At 50.7% G+C, this 15854-nt stretch overlaps 3 protein-coding genes across 3 annotated transcripts; 1 reads left to right on the top strand and 2 right to left on the bottom strand.

Annotated features, from left to right (window-relative positions):
* Positions 1–66: 66 nt before the first annotated feature.
* BO72DRAFT_402645 (DNA-directed DNA polymerase gamma MIP1) lies at positions 67–4078 on the top strand. The gene is made up of 2 exons (XM_040942218.1): positions 67–364; positions 420–4078. Exons 1-2 carry the CDS (start codon positions 187–189, stop codon positions 3695–3697), a joined length of 3456 nt encoding a protein of 1151 aa, XP_040801983.1. The 5' UTR covers positions 67–186; the 3' UTR covers positions 3698–4078.
* Positions 4079–4193: 115 nt separating this feature from the next.
* BO72DRAFT_447426 (gluconeogenesis factor YvcK family protein) lies at positions 4194–6152 on the bottom strand. The gene is made up of 2 exons (XM_040944536.1): positions 5654–6152; positions 4194–5583 (listed from the first exon to the last, which is right to left on the bottom strand). The coding sequence occupies exons 1-2, from the start codon at positions 5853–5855 to the stop codon at positions 4277–4279; spliced, it is 1509 nt and encodes a 502-aa protein (XP_040801982.1). The 5' UTR covers positions 5856–6152; the 3' UTR covers positions 4194–4276.
* A 316-nt stretch (positions 6153–6468) lies between these two features.
* On the bottom strand, positions 6469–15810 carry atmA (DNA-binding protein kinase TEL1). The gene is made up of 9 exons (XM_040942217.1): positions 15625–15810; positions 15521–15563; positions 14116–15438; positions 13718–14058; positions 9198–13665; positions 8747–9137; positions 7620–8681; positions 6604–7567; positions 6469–6535 (listed from the first exon to the last, which is right to left on the bottom strand). The coding sequence occupies exons 1-9, from the start codon at positions 15701–15703 to the stop codon at positions 6516–6518; spliced, it is 8691 nt and encodes a 2896-aa protein (XP_040801981.1). The 5' UTR covers positions 15704–15810; the 3' UTR covers positions 6469–6515.
* Between the last annotated feature and the right edge of the window lie 44 nt (positions 15811–15854).

The following is a 15854-nucleotide window of genomic DNA, read 5'->3' as shown; positions in this document are numbered from 1 at the left end:
AGTATTTCTCATCATGACGCCGAAATAGCCCAATAGGAAAGAAAAGACGATCGCCCGGCCCTCCTTGTGAGCCAAAAGATTCCAATCCCCAAAGCTCGGTCGCACTCTTCATTGCGCAGCATCGGCTGCGACATCTCAAATCGTCATACCATGGACTGATCTATATTACTTTATCCGCTTGACATCATGCTCTGGAGTATCCCCTGCGCTCCCTGTCGCAGGGATGCAGCTATCTTTTTTTCGCAGAGATTGCGTTCGTCTCGCATCCCTCGCAAAGGGACAGTACAAATATCAAGATACCTCGCTACTCAATCAACCACCAATGAGTCTGGTAGGAAGAGCGCGGATAAGGGCTCACTTTCCGGTAACTCATAGCTCGGATCTATAAATGTGTCAGAAATTAAGTACTAATGGCGCAGTCCCTGCTCTGGCTAGGTTTAACGAGATTGGAGTCCAACAGCTGAGCGACCATGTATATTCTCAAGTATTCCCCACGAAATCAGATCCTCCCGACCCAAACCTTGTCGCCTTAGCAAAAGAACATCTATCCAGGCATGATTTGCTCGGAAAATCCCAGGATGCCACCGAGCCCGTTGCCTTCGATATGCCAACCCTCCAAGGACAATCGCTAGATGAACACTTTTTCAAGCTAGGAATGGACTGCTCAGAACCGTACCTATCGCTTGCGAAGGAATATATCACTGTCAACTCGCCAGAAAAGCCACGCAAATGGGTGAACCGTAGCGGATGGACGAAGTATAATTCCGACGGCTCCTGGGAAGCCGTGGATGCACCCAACGAATCGATTCTGACCTTCGACACCGAAGTACTGTACAAAGTACATTCTTTTGCGGTCATGGCGTGCGCAGTTAGTCCTACGGCTTGGTATGCGTGGATTTCGCCTTGGCTGCTGGGCGAGACGGAGAATGAGATTCAACTGGTACCTCTCGGAGACCCATCAAAGTCACGTATCATTGTGGGACATAACATCGGCTATGATAGAGCTCGCGTGCTTGAAGAATACGACATGGGCCAGACTCGCAATTTCTTCCTCGATACAATGTCTCTACACGTTGCAGTCAACGGGATGTGTTCACAGCAGAGACCAACCTGGATGCGTCACAAGAAAAATAAAGATCTTCGGGACAAGATCACCAATGAGAGCAACTCAGTGGAGTTGGCAGCCTTACTCGAAAACAAAATGCTCAGCGAAGAGGAGGAGGAACTCTGGATCGGAAGAAGTTCGGTGAACTCGCTTCGAGATGTGGCCAAGTTTCATTGTGATGTTACGATTGACAAGTCACAACGAGACTACTTTGGCGAGCTTAGCAGGGAGGAGATTGTGGAGAAGCTGGAGGAATTACTCGACTATTGTGCAGCAGATGTTGCAATCACCCATCGTGTTTACAAGAAGGTCTTCCCGAATTTCCTTGAGGTCTGTCCGCACCCCGTTAGCTTCGGGGCTTTGAGGCATCTCTCCTCGGTGATTTTGCCCGTCAATCAGACATGGCAGGAATATCTCGTCAACGCAGAGGCGACATACCATCAACGACTTGAGGATGTCCAAAAGAAAATGGTCGAGCTGTGCAATGAAGCTCTAAAAGTCAAAGACTCTCCCGAGACATTTACAAATGATCCATGGTTACGGCAGCTGGACTGGTCTGGCCAGGAAATCAAAATGGTCAAGGGAAAGAAGAAGAACGATCCTCCGCGGCCAGCCGCCAGGCAAAAAAAGCCGGGCATGCCTAAGTGGTATAAAGATCTTTTTCCCAAGATCGATGCAGACATCAACCTCAGTGTCCGGACGCGAATTGCCCCGATTCTTCTCAAGCTGTCGTGGGATGGATACCCTTTGACTTGGTCCGACAAGCACGGATGGACTTTCAAGGTTCCTCGCGAACATGCGAAGAAGTACGACAATCAGCCAGTGGTGATTTGTGACATGTCGGAGGAGAAGATCCTCGAGCTCAAAAATGACCGGAAGCATGCTTACTTTAAGCTGCCACATAAAGACGGGCCCACAGCACGATGTGTGAATCCCTTAGCGAAAGGCTACATGCAGTATTTTGAACGTGGAACTCTTTCATCCCAGTATGCCCTCGCTAAGGAGGCTTTGGAGATGAATGCATCCTGCTCATATTGGATCAGCGCTCGTGATCGCATTACGAGTCAACTGGTGGTTTACCAAGATCAGGTGCGAGATGTGGAACCAACCAAGACTGATGAGACTCGTCTAGGTTTCATTCTTCCCCAGATTATCCCCATGGGTACTATCACACGAAGAGCTGTTGAAAATACCTGGCTTACTGCAAGTAATGCGAAAGGCAACCGCGTTGGCTCTGAGCTGAAGGCCATGATCAAAGCTCCACCGGGCTATTCTTTTGTCGGTGCCGACGTGGACTCACAAGAGTTGTGGATCGCGAGTCTCATTGGAGATGCTCAATTCCAGATTCACGGTGGAAATGCCATCGGTTTCATGACGCTGGAAGGTTCCAAAGCTGCCGGGACGGATATGCACTCGCGTACCGCTTCAATCCTAGGCATTTCTCGCAACGACGCCAAGGTTTTCAACTATGGACGTATCTACGGAGCCGGAGTGAAGTTCGCGGCTACTCTGCTGAGACAGTTCAACCCATCGATGAACGAGAAGGAAACACAGGAGGTAGCGAGTAAGCTGTACAAAGAGACCAAGGGCACTCGGACGACCCGGCGCCTTATCAGTGATACTCCATTCTGGAGAGGTGGCACCGAGTCATTCGTGTTCAACAAGCTGGAGGAGTTCGCTGAGCAAGAAAGACCGAGGACCCCGACGCTGGGAGCAGGTATCACGGAGGCATTGATGCGGCGCTTCATCAACAAGGGCAGCTTCATGACGTCAAGGATTAATTGGGCCATTCAGTCCTCCGGTGTTGATTATCTGCATCTGCTGATCGTCGCAATGGACTATCTAATCCGGCGCTTCAACATCGCTGCTCGACTAGCGATCACCGTGCACGATGAAATCCGATACCTCGTCAAAGATGAAGATAGATACCGCGCGGCCCTCGCGCTGCAAGTGGCGAACGTCTGGACCCGTGCTATGTTCTCGGAGCAAGTTGGGATCCACGACCTCCCCCAATCTTGCGCCTACTTCTCCGCCGTTGACATCGACCACGTCCTCCGCAAAGAAGTGGACATGGACTGCGTAACCCCATCCCATCCGCACAAGATCCCGCACGGCGAAAGCTTAGACATCGTCAAACTCCTGGACAAGAGCGAGCAAGCGCGGCTGGATCCTTCCATCGAGCCCAGCATCCCCCCGACCCCCGAGAAGTACGCCTACAAACCACGCCCGACGGTCATGTCCGCGCTGCCCGATTCCAACCACCCATCCTTCATCCGGGCCCAGATCACCAAGGACGACGCGGAACTCCGAGAGATCGTCAAGGAGCTCACCAAAGAGAAAACCACGATGGCTGCAGCAGCGGCAGCGGCAGCCACTCAGTCCCCCGCCGCCGGCACCAGCCAGGGCCGCGGCCGCCCCCGCACTACCGCACTTCCAGCAGCGGAGCCCCAAAAGGCCATCCTGATGGACGTCGGCGCGACCATCTACACGCCGGGCTACCGGGGCAGCGGCTTCTCGCAGCAAGGGAGCAGGTCTCCCCACGTCAGTTTCAATCGCCAGAACTGGAAACCCCGACATTCCGCCCGCGCGTGATCATGGCTCTTCTTGACTCCTCAACCCTTCCTCAACCCTTTTTGGTCCTTCTCCTGTATATATAATAAAGCTTGTCTTCTTGCTGGTCGACAGACTGACTCCCAAGCTACTACCTCAACCTCATGTCTCATCCGATCTCTCTCTCACTCTCTTCTTCTGACATGTATTCTGTGTGCTGGAAAAATCTTTTGTATTGCAATAAAAGCATTGGAAAGGGCGTCGAAAGGGGATGTTGCATTTTGGCGGGGCATTTTTTTCTTTCCCTTTGCTTGCTCTCAAGTGTGGACGACATATATCTGTTGGACTTACATCGGTGTTTTAATTGGGGGCGGTGCAATTTTGATGTGAACTATTTGAATCAGAATCAAAAGTAAAAAAATCAAAAAGACCTTTTTTCTGTGCAAGATTATATGAGTAGAAGGAACTAGTGCTGACGTCTACGTTCTTGGTCTTTGATAAGATTGCAAGTAAAGCTTAACATGATTAGATGAATGAGATTATTTAGGAGCAATGATCTATAAGGAGCTAAGCTCTACTCTTGTACGATAACGGTAATACGATACAAAGACATTCCATCTCTCATGCCTTCTTCCTCCCGGGGTCTAGGGTATTCCTCCTACTCAGCCCATTATTCTCCCCTCCGCGCAGCATGGCGTCGCCTTTCCTTCCGAGAACCACCTCCAGGGCCTGGGTCAAGGCGGTCGCGTCGTACTTCATCCCCACGGCGACCTCCTCCCCGTCGGCGCCGGGGCTGGTGATCTTGCGCCCGTAGAGCCGGAGGGTCTCGATCCCCATGGCGGCGAGACGGTACTTGTCCACCGCGGGGGTGCCGGGCCCTTCCAGGTGCAGGACATGGGTGACGTAGGCGGTGTACGGCAGGGGCTGGTCACTCAGCGGTTGTTGGTTTGCGTCCAACACGGCGCGGCCGCGGCTTTCTTCTCCGGCGCGGGTGATGGCCTCGACGAAGTCGGCGGCCGAGAAGGGGGCGGCGGGGGGTCCGGTCTCGCGGTCGAGGGAGCCGTTCAGGATGAGGATCTTGTGGCGGGCGGGACCGGTGGCGATGGCGTGGCCGACGCCGCGGAGGATAAGCGAGGGGATCAGCGAGGTGTACAGGGAGCCGATGCTGTAGACGATGGCCTGGGCGTCGCGCAGGGCCTCGATGACGCGCGGGTTGGCCGGGGGCCGGATCTCCTGGCCGTAGGGGTTGATGTACCAGATGCGGGTGATGCGGGAGGGCAGGTCCTCGTTGTCGGACTTGCTGAAGGAGATGTTCTTGTTGCGGAGGGTGGGCAGCGAGCCCGGCGGGTGGTCGTCCTCGTAGGAGAAGGCGCCCGAGTCGTCCGCCTCCTCCAGGCATTCGCCGCCGTCGGCGAGGAGGAGGCTGGGCCGCCGCGAGCCCGGCCGCAGCGCCGTCGCCTCGCTGGGATGCGAGATGCTGTTCTGGCCCACGATCACGGTCCCGTCCGCCAGCGACGCGGAGATGTGGTGCGAGAAGTTGGAGTTGATCGCCGGGATCACCCGCACCAGGTCCGAGGGCACTCCGCAGATGCTGCCCAGCAGGTAGATGGCGCTTTCAAAGCTGCCGCTGAATAGGCGCGCGCCCGTCAGGAACAGGTTGCCGACGCTGGCGGAGGTGAAGTCGAAGGTGGAGGACGGGGGTCGCGCGCGCTTGAGGATCTCCAGGTTCAGGAGGTTGAAGAACGAGCGGATCAGCTCCTTTTTGGCCGGCGTGATCAGCTTCCAGATCTCGGAGGTGCCGTCCACGATCGAGTGCCATTCGGCGTGGGCCTGCACTGCGTCCGCTGGAAGGCGGTGGTTGAAGAGGGTTTTGATCGCCGCGCGCTCTGAGTGAGGCGGCGATTCTGGGATCAGACGGACTAATCTACCTGTTTTTCGATGGTTAGGAAAAAAAGGTCACGCCGAAAGGCAGGGGAGGTGAAGAGGGCTTGAACTGACTGCGTACATCGCCGATTCCAGGGCCACCAAAGATCCGAATCAGCTCGGAAGAAGAGCCACCGTTGTCGCTGATGGGGATAATATAGCTCAGCGGACAATCCTTGGTCTCGCGCACCGAGTTGAAGACATCAACTAGATTGTTGGCGGCACTTCCTCCAGAAAACACCACCAAGCCCCGGTTGGGCACCGTGGGCGTCGCCATGAGCGCAAGATTTATTATTTGATGGTGTGGAGCAAGTGGCTTTCAGCTATTGTGTATGTGATCTGAAACCGTGTTCAAATCGACATTATGATTCCTTCCGAAGAAGCCACGAAAGCATGATTAGTACAGCAATCACTATTCGATGCTGGGCTGGGTTGGTAGTTACAACTGCCAAGAAATCCGTGCGCTGACTGAATATTCGGACTGTTCATGCAAGAGACCGTGCAACTTGAAGCTTGTAAGTCGCTGGTGTGTTCAGAGACATTGTCTGAATACCCGGTGAGGTGGCGATGGAATGAATGCAGGGAGGATGAAATCCAAAAACAAGAATCCGGCAGGCACGGCGATAAACAAAGCCGAGGCAACCACGGTTCAACACAAGTTGACGACAACAACTCCTCGGCCGCATCAATCTTTGACTGGCCTTTTTATTATTTTTAAGGGTCTTGATGGCTGATTATGACTATGATAAGGTGACTGTTTTACATTGTTTGAACGATGTCAGATATATAATATGATGGGCTCAAGCTATACAAACAGCGCGATATCAACTAACAAATCATTTTTCTACTTAGAATCGTGAAAGTCATGAACTATATTTAACATATTGTGGCTCGTTTTATATCGATTCATCAGAATCAGATCAGAATACCAATTGACTCAAGCATAAGCGGCCCAACCTAGAGTGCAGGAGGGGGACCTGTCAGCGTATGTCCACAAGTGTAATGAGGACTTTTGCCAGACTTACCACAGTATAGTAAAGCGAGATTCTTTTCATCGGTAGCCTGCTGGATAAGTTCATTCACAGTGGCCGTCACGCTCAATGTCTTGCCCAGCTTCTTGGCTACTACGGTGAGTGCACGGTCTGCTTCACTCGGCTCGTTGGCAGAACGCTGATCCATATTGCCCGTGATGACCGGAGGCCCATCTTCATCAGCCGCATCCTGCGCGTCTTGCATTTTCTTCAGCCGCAGCGGTGACACTGTCCAGCTGTAGAGCGGATCGTATCGAAGCACATCCAGAATCGTCATAATGCTGTACGACTCCTGCCGCAGGGCATCAAGTGTAAACTCGCAACAGCGCCTAAAAACCCCTTCGGTCTTGCTGATGCCCATCCCATCAACCAGGTCGCGTGTAAGGCGAAAGGGAACAACTTCGGGGACTGGGAGGACTCGGCCTTGTTCAAACGCAACGCCTAGATCGATATGAACGACCTCACCAGTTCGCTCGTCCAGTAGAATGTTATGGCCGTGTCGGTCGCCCAGGCCCAGCACATGACCTAGAATCGAGATCGCCGCAGTGCTCCGGGTGTATGCCAGCCTCTTGCTGAACCAGTCGTCCGGGTTGTTGAACTTCTCCATGAAGAAGAATCGCATCACAGGGTGGAAATGCTCCGTCACTTGGCGGAAGGTGCGTACTCTCTGCTCGAATGACCGTGTTTGAACATCGCTGATATGTTTACGGCATACGTTCGGTTTCATGTCCTTGGGGAAGTATTTCTGATGTGCCGGCATCAAATAGTCGTGAAGCGGGATTGTATGGGGAACAAACTCAATTATTCCAGCGTTGGATGTGAGAGGCAGCACCTTATAGGTCCGGATTCCCAGGTTTCGTTGCCGAGTGGCTTGGTGATCTTTGAGGAGGCTGCTGACTTGCTCGAAAACCTGTTCCATGATAGCATCCTGCCGCAGGTCATCATTTCCTCCTTTGAACTTGGATAAATGTCAGCATGGCGAAGAAGACCAGTCCAATACTAAAGCTTACCAGTTGCTTGTATCGTCGCCCGTTGCTAGCAATCGCCGTGACAATCTTCGGGGCACTGACACCGGAAGCGATGGTGAAATCGGGCTGGTAGCTCTGAAGCCTTGGTACATCGCTATAGTCGCAGTCAAGGCGGATCTCAATTCTCATCGTTGGGGGTGGAAGTTTTAATTCAGATGCATCTCGTTCGAGACGTTGGCCAGTGGACAATTTTTTCAACGGGACCTTGGCACCACTCTTTAACTTATCGTCTGGTTTGTCGATTGCAAACCGCACGTAGCTAATGTTTGCATTATGCACGTTCACCCACGTCGTTCCTATGCGTTTGTCGTTTTTGAGGCCGTCGACCAGCTTGTTGGCTGCCCTGTAGCGAGATAGGGCTAATTCATCCTTGCCGCCTCTCGATTTGCTGCTTGCAAAAATTTGATACATACCATGGAATGGATGTTCGACGCAAATGCGATATATCAATGCAAAGAGCATCTTTTGAAACTCATCGGAAATATCTAGAAGGCGGGACGTCAATTGATTCATCAGAGAGGCAAATTTGCGGCTAGGGACTTGGTGAAGGTACTTCGACACAGCCATGTTCGCAATCGGACTATCGGATTTGTCAAGCCACAACGCGCAGAAACGCAGAGCATCGTTATTGTACGATTCGCTCTCTCTCAAGCACAGCAGGTAATTCTCGAGACACTGCTGAAGGAAAGCTTCCCGACTGCGCAAGAGACGTTGGTACTCGCGATCATCGAGATCAAACCATTGCTTGGTCTTCGCCCGGTGAAACTTGAGCGCTTCTTTCTCTCTGCCTGAGGCCGCTGTCAACATTTCTTCCAACGCGATAACTTCTTGTTCTTTGCGGTTGCGAAGTTGTTCGACACGCCTGAAATCCTCCAACCCGTCAGGGTTCTGTAATTGCTGGTCACAAAACATTGCAAACCCGTGATAGACTCGACCAGCATCTTCTCCCCGTGAGCGGTGTTTAAGTTCCTTGACTGCTACCGACATGTAGTCCTGTATGATAGTTTCTGGCTTCTCCAATCGCGCTTCTGCAGTGCGGTGACCCTGAGAAAGTCAGCACCGGCCTTGACGTTACAGATGAAAGCGACAAGAATTTGGGTTCAATTTACTAAAGTCACGAGAAGTTCAGCACGGCTCATGGGGACTGCTTGCTTGTGTAGATCGTTTCGATCCTTGAGTTGTCGCAGCATTCTGATGGATGCAGCCATTTCGCCCTGATCCCATAGGACATTGGCTAGATCGAACTTTGCCGCTCCTTCAGTATCTATTCCCAGCAGCGCGCTCTGGGATGCAAGCTTCTGAAGACAAAACGCAATCTTTAGCGAAGCTTGAGAGATATCGTGGCTCTGCGCAACCTCAAGCGACTGGCGAAGAACCTTGATTTCCAGTAACAGCGCGTCTGAGTCTTGGAGGTTGATTGCAGACTTGAGGATGTCCTTTTGCCTGATCGTAGAGAAAAGCGCCTCATGACAGATCAAGATCTCCACAACCTCGTCCGCACTATTTTTGCTCAGTAAACAAGTTTGTATGCACGTGAAAGAGAGGTGTTCTGATACTCACCTGGTTCTTTTCAACCAAGAGTTTCTGGATGCTATCTTCTGCCACTCCTCGTTGATCTCATCCGTCGATTTTGCACTTAGAACATCACTGATTTCTGTCATGATCCCCAAGACCCTCATAGCAGTTCTCAAGTCGCCTACTGACCGACTGCTGCTGTTCAACAATTCCAAGCTGCTCAGCAGGCACTCATTGACGGAATTGGAGATATCAGCTAGGGTTCTCGACGTGCTGAGACTCTGAAAGGTCCGAAAGACTGCCCCAGACGGGGATGCATGCAAAGGCGAAATAGGAATATCCCACTGTCGCAGACTGGTAGCTGTCTGAAGCATGCTATCGAGAGACAGTGAAGTGTCCTTCGAGTTTCCGGAAGCCACAAAAACGGAGTTTGCAATACCCTGAAGATTCGTCGAATGAAGTGCCTTCAGGACACTGTGGACATTCGCTGTTTCACCCATCTGTATCTCACTGTCATATCGTGCGCTCTGGAACAATAAGTTCTTGAGGCCAGAGCTTTCGTGTTCGAGCTTTTTCATAACAGCTGCTAGAGACGAGTCCTGCTGAATGCCATAGAAGATATCTGGATCGTCTATTTCCTGATATATGGCGTGCAGGACGTCTGGAGGAGCCTCGTACTTGGCAAGCGATGAACGACGAGATGTGGAACTCATTCGCGAAGTGTAAATCTCAAGAAAAAGAAGTCCCGTCTTCGGCAAGAAGCATCGACTGGCTGCTGAGGACGCCTCGGCAAAGTTAATATCGAGCCATTCATCGCGCTCCACAATGGTCGACTCATCTGGCCTTGGCTGGTTTCGGAGATAGAGAATGCAGTTTATGACGAGCCGCGCGTGAGGTATGGTGCTATCGTTGACCTGTCGTAACACCTTCTTGAAAATCTCGGAGATCGTGTAACGAATGTCCACGTCGCCATGCAGGTCTGCCAGCAGAACCTCATGAAGAATCTGTGGCAGAATCTGCACTGCTAGGTATGGCATGACGTTCAGAAGAGTGCATAATGGTCCAATAACCGGGTCTTCGGAAGCAGCTTTAGACAAGAAGAGCCCGACATCTTTCGCAAAGTCATTTGCAGAGACGCTGGGATCCCATCCGAACCCGTGGCCTGTGCCGGCTTTCGATAACCGCGTAGGGATACTGGGACAGTGGTAGGGGTCCCATGTCAAGGCGCTGAGAAGGGAAGGGGATATAGCGTTGCGGCAATCGCCAAGCTCAGGGAAGTTGCTTAGGTTGCTGACGATCGATTGCATCGTACGTTCGACAAGGCCCACCTCGGCATGACTGCTATTTTGCAGCATATTACAAAGCTGTGTCAGGATACTGATTCTTGAGCGGTGATTTGAGTCCAGGATTGCGCGGGGCTGCAGTGTTTCGAACAAGGTGGGTTCCTGTTCTCTCGATAGAGAATCGCTGATACTGCCTGTGGCGGCAAACGCTTTTCCAATCACTTTAGCAGCCCAAATCTTGTATTCATCCCGGCAATTGAACCTTTCCAGCGTCTGACAAACCGTTACAGCGCTTGAAATTGCCACCTCATCACTTTCTGTCTGATCAAGATGGGGATTATGGTCTCGCGGAAGCTCATTCTCGGCGCACAACAACGATACAACATGATCTGAGACAGGTCTGCTGAGAAGACTATTCCGAGAACTTTGGTCGCCAAGGACATGCAGTAACAAATTATGCTCAGCTTCGCTTTGTGCTCCTCTTTCGCTTGTAGTCGCTCCTGAGCATGACCTCACCAATAGCCTGAATAATTCAGACTTCTCGGCACTCATAGCGGAGGACTCGTAAGAGTCCAGAGCTGCTTCGAACCACTCAAGAAATTCTTCCACTTTAGCCATTACCCGTCGCAGGAGATCCTCTTGTGTTGGTTCTGTCGGTGGTGATGCAACGAATCTTCTCAACGAGAGCAAAGTTGTAACCGCTATTCCGGCCATAAGACCGGGACACTCGCTCAGATAGCCCTTTCCTGCGTCCAGCATGTACCAAAAGATTCCGAGTGCATCTTCTGCGCAGAATAGATCAACCAGATAAGGCCGAAGTGCGTGGATGATCATTTCAAACGGATAATCCCGCAGCATGACAGGGCCGGCAACACTGATGAGGATCCTGACTTTTCGAATGACAGAGCAAGCGTGAAGGGAGCCCAGGGCTGGGTGGATGGATTCCAACAGTGCGCGACAAGTATAGGTTGCTAGAGCAGGTGTCCAGATGGTTGCTAGCTCGTATCCACTACGCTTGCAAATGAAATCAAGCTCATCGATGAGATAACGAGCCCTGAACGACGGCTGCTGGTTTGCAGGTAACACGGTGCTTGAGCAGCTTTTATTAGTGATAGATCTCAGAATATCATGGGCCACGCGAAAGTTGCTCTGCCTGTGAAGCGCTCTTTCGACTTGGTCGTATTGATCAAGTGTTTTAAAAAAGGTTGCTATAATTTGAGGAAACTGCCTTTCAACCAATGATATGAATCTGTCTGCACCCAGCATCCTCTTCAGTTGGTTCTCCACGCCCTTTGGCTGACTTCCTTGGCTAGGAGGAATACTGATATCGCGAGCAATGCTGTAAGCCTCTGCTTGATAGAAAGACACGGCTACAAGTTCAACGAACGGTAAGCCAGTACAAGCCGCAAGCTCTTCCGCCTCATGCTCATTCCAACGCATCATGACCTGACCGACAGCCTCATCTTGCACATCAAGCAACATATCCTTGGTGCTGGCGTATCCGAAGACACTATAAGGTAATGAGGTTAAGGACTGGCCTTCTGTCCATGTGTAGATAATTTGGGAGCAAAAAAGGCGAAAGAGCTCTTTAGCATCTTTGAGCCCAAGTATGTCTGCAACCTCTTTCATGCACTTCTCGGCATACCGTAGTGAGAGTGGAACATGAGCAGGAGTTTCGAACATGTGATAGATACTCCTGCGGAGTAGTGTGTGCCACACAGATGCAAGTCGAGCCAAAATGAGAAGTCGAAGAGCGATCCCTTCAATCCAGTCCGGGTCTCGAGGCAGGCTGCTCAACACATCACTGAATATGGCATCGTGGTTGGTGAGAGGGAAATTGCCGAAAAGTTGAGGGATCAATTCGCCAGCCCTGAACTTCACGGCAGCGTTTCCTTGCCGGAGTATGGTGAAGAGACAGGTACGGGGAGAGGGGCTTGCTGGGCCGCTTGTATAGGCAGAATTGTGGACAAGAATCTCTCCCAGAAGCTCCGTCATCGCAATGAGAACTGAGGGAGAAGCTCTTTTTTTTGCAAGAAGTATATCCACAAACCATGTGTATATGTCAGTCGCCGAATCAGAGAAGTGGTCTTTCTCTTGCCCAGTCCATGATTTGACAAAGCTTTGCATCATACGGAGACAAACAAGGTGAGAGTTTTCGCAACGTTCTAATCCGTAGGACTGGAGGCACTTCTCAGCGAGATCCTCGAGTATGTTTAGCAACGATTCGCGGCTTAGGCTAGCACTGGCCTGATAGACATAGGGGAGAAAATCCCGAGCAGACAAAATGTCAATCTCGTCAAGACTAGTCAAATACCTAACAATGTCCTCCTCGCTGGACAGCTGATCAGGAGAGGCCAAGTAGACATATATCTTCTGGAAGCAAGACACTTGAACAGTAAGACAGCGTTGAAATGTGGCACCATCTTGGAGCAAGGGAAGTGCTTCTCGGTTATTGTTCAGTATGCCTGTGACCTCTGCCAACTGGTCATAGTCAGTTAGCATTGGATCGTCCAAATCCATGGGTTCTTCACCGCGAGAACTCAATATTTCTCTCTGTCGTTGTCGGGATTCTTCTAGGATTTCCGCCAGGGGGCCTAACAAGCCGCACAGAGCATTCGACACAACTGACTTGGGAGCAGAGAGTAAATTCTCCGGTGTCAGGTATGGCGACAGGATTGCTAGACAAGCGTTCACAAATACTGATTCTCGGGTTTTCATGAATGAGCATAGACTTTCCCACAGTAGCTGACTATTTTTGTGCAAAGAGGCCGTTCGCTCTCCCACTTGCTCTGGTAGACATTCCGTGTACAGGGTAACAGCGACACAGAAGGACACAATTATCTGCACTGTATCCGTTGTTATATGATGTGACTTCTCATTTGAAAGTGACTGCCAGGCCTGCAAGAGACTCTCGGATTTTGTATGCAACAAGTCAAGGATAATGCAATCATTTGGGTCAGGCCGAGAATATGATTTCATCGGCAATGGATCCTGGACAATCCATATATCCGCGCTGTCTAGCACATTTTCGAGGTCAAACAGATAATTCAACAGCTGCTTGTTGCTGACGAAGTACTGCCAGCCTTTGGCAACAGTACTGTTAAATCCTCCAGGTTGACTTCTTGGCAAAGAAAGACGTCTGTTTGTACAAGCAAGAAGCACATTGATAATATCCAGAGGGCGAGCGAATGATGCCACTTGTGCTATATGCATACGATCTGTCACCGTCCCTGTTCAAAATCAGTGAATTGAGCGATAGCTTTGAATGGTCCCGAGACAAACCTATTGTCCACGATTCGCGAAGCCAAGACGATATCTTACTTGAAGCTTCCGTGACTAATCCCGGGTTGATCTGCGCTGTCTTACGAATGATTGTAGCCCAGAGTGCTAGAGATGAATCGGACAGAGAAGACGGTCCATTCAGGTTGCTAGGAGAAAGCATCGAATTGATTGACTGGATGACCACAGAGTAGTCTAGAAGGTCAAAGTGAAGAATGTTGTGCATGACGTTGCAAGCTGCTCTGGATGTTGCTTGGGAGGTTGAAGCCCGAGACGCAAGTTCCCAAGCCTGTTCCCAATACGATCTCAAGGATAATGAGCCTGCATTTGGACTGCTTGCGATACTACAATCTAGTGCGTCAGTCACTTCCTACCTCTAGTACTCGGCATGCCTGACGAACCTTGCAATGGCAACCATCGTCCATATAGAAATGGCACTGTTTTCGTCAAGCATACTAGGAAGTAATCGTTCAAGCAACATAGTTTTCGAATCAATGCTCCGGTAGCAATTGTGGAGAAAAGGTAGTAATTGTAAGGCGCAGACTCTGCTTGCATTTGAGGCAGTTGTGGATTGTCGAATAATATCGTCGAACATCGAGGTCAGGCGACGCTTCTTCGTCGAAGATTTAACTTCAGGAGTAGAAAGCCGCACAGCGATGTCCTCTAATAGCTCAATCAGCTTGGCTGTAACCCACAATATAGTCCAATTATGCTCGGATCTTGGGGCGTCGAGACGAGGCCAAGTGAAGTATTCGTGCCGTTCAGTCGAAGTGAGACGGTGGAAAGATAGCTCGTCCAACTGCAACATATCCTTCTCTGGCCGTTTTGTGTACTCTGTCTGCAGAGTAACCAACATATCTTCGATCGTGTGAATTAGAGATTCGGACGGCTCTCTGTGAGCTGCGTCAATCAGAGTAATTATACATAGCATAGAAGTCACAATCAATTCATCCTTCAAGCCTAGAATCTTAGTGGGCCACAGTCGCCTGATCACCGGGATAAGGTTGAGCAATGATGTCCGAGCAAGATCTGACTGTTCAGGCAATACCTTCATCATTACTCTATTGATGCAATCAAAGGAGGCTTGGTAGCCATTCCCAGCCAAGCTTGACGAGCTCAGAAGCTTGGTTAGCTCTTGAAGGATCTCCTCGGCTGACTCAAGGATCGGAGCTGTTGGACACCCAATAAGAAGCTTAATACATAAAACAGCTTCTGTAACTGCACTTGTGTCGGGTCTAGAATTTTCCCTGAAAGACACTCTGGACGGTGTTGAGGCACCATTGGCCGAGGCAACAAAACTGTCTAAGGTAGACAAGCGATGGGTTTGCGCACTTTCTTGACGGTCAGTCTCGTGCGACCCTAGAATTTGTAGGCAAAACTCTAGAAGTTTGTCCCATTCATTGCCAGCAAGGTGTTCAAGGTGGGGAGGAAAGCTCAATAGAGTAGTCAAGCATTTGATGTAGTCCACACCGAGGATCTCTGCAAGAGGAGCTCCGGGAGTTGATACAGTCTCCGTGACGTGGTCAACTATCGCGCGGACCGACTTCGTCCGTAAATTAGGCAAGAAAACATCAATGGCCGTGCGAAGGACGGATGCACATGATGCTAGACGCGAGGCAGAGGCCCCTTTCGAGCTTGCGCGTGTATACAGGGACTTTTCCACTGAGACATATCGAAATAAGGACTCAAACAGCTTGTGGCAGGCTTTGTCATTGAGTGTGTTTCTATAAGGTTACACACGTATGTGTCAATCCACAAAGATTCCCAAAAATGGAACATACATTTCAGCATGGGACTTTGACGTACAACTTAGAACTTTTTCTATTTTGCTGTAGTATATGTTTGAGATCTATTCAGTGTTAGAGCTTTTGCCATTAAAAGTGCTGCCAAGGTAATCAAAGGTGACCAACCGGCTAGACCATCTGACCGTGCCTTGAGCTTATCAGATGCCAGAAGCGCAATGGCTCCTTCGAGGGTAATTTCTCCCATAATGACGAGGACCTGAGGTCTCCCAGAGCAGTGCGACCACCTTCATCCCACAGTCTACGGGAGTGCCTGCACTGGTATGGTTCGATGACACCGCATGTGAATCTGAAATTGTTGTTGGTCCTCGTGCGGCGGGCGATTAGATAGAGGTACA

The sequence above is a fragment of the Aspergillus fijiensis genome (genome assembly GCF_003184825.1).
Source record: "Aspergillus fijiensis CBS 313.89 unplaced genomic scaffold BO72scaffold_19, whole genome shotgun sequence".
Lineage (NCBI taxonomy): Eukaryota > Fungi > Ascomycota > Eurotiomycetes > Eurotiales > Aspergillaceae > Aspergillus > Aspergillus fijiensis.
The sequence above is the reverse complement of the archived record's forward strand: the minus strand, read 5'-3'. Positions and strand labels throughout refer to the sequence as shown.

Bases quoted from the DNA above. Each gene is read 5' to 3' on its own strand.
- BO72DRAFT_402645 (XM_040942218.1), top strand. From the start codon at position 187: ATGCTCTGGAGTATCCCCTGCGCTCCCTGTCGCAGGGATGCAGCTATC. The intron at 365-419 runs GTAACTCATAGC...CTAATGGCGCAG, and splicing joins GGATAAGGGCTCACTTTCCG to TCCCTGCTCTGGCTAGGTTT.
- BO72DRAFT_447426 (XM_040944536.1), bottom strand. From the start codon at position 5,855: ATGGCGACGCCCACGGTGCCCAACCGGGGCTTGGTGGTGTTTTCTGGA. The intron at 5,584-5,653 runs GTCAGTTCAAGC...ATCGAAAAACAG, and splicing joins TGGAATCGGCGATGTACGCA to GTAGATTAGTCCGTCTGATC.
- atmA (XM_040942217.1), bottom strand. From the start codon at position 15,703: ATGGGAGAAATTACCCTCGAAGGAGCCATTGCGCTTCTGGCATCTGAT. The intron at 13,666-13,717 runs GTTTGTCTCGGG...GATTTTGAACAG, and splicing joins TCGCGAATCGTGGACAATAG to GGACGGTGACAGATCGTATG. The intron at 9,138-9,197 runs GTGAGTATCAGA...GAGCAAAAATAG, and splicing joins TCTTGGTTGAAAAGAACCAG to TGCGGACGAGGTTGTGGAGA.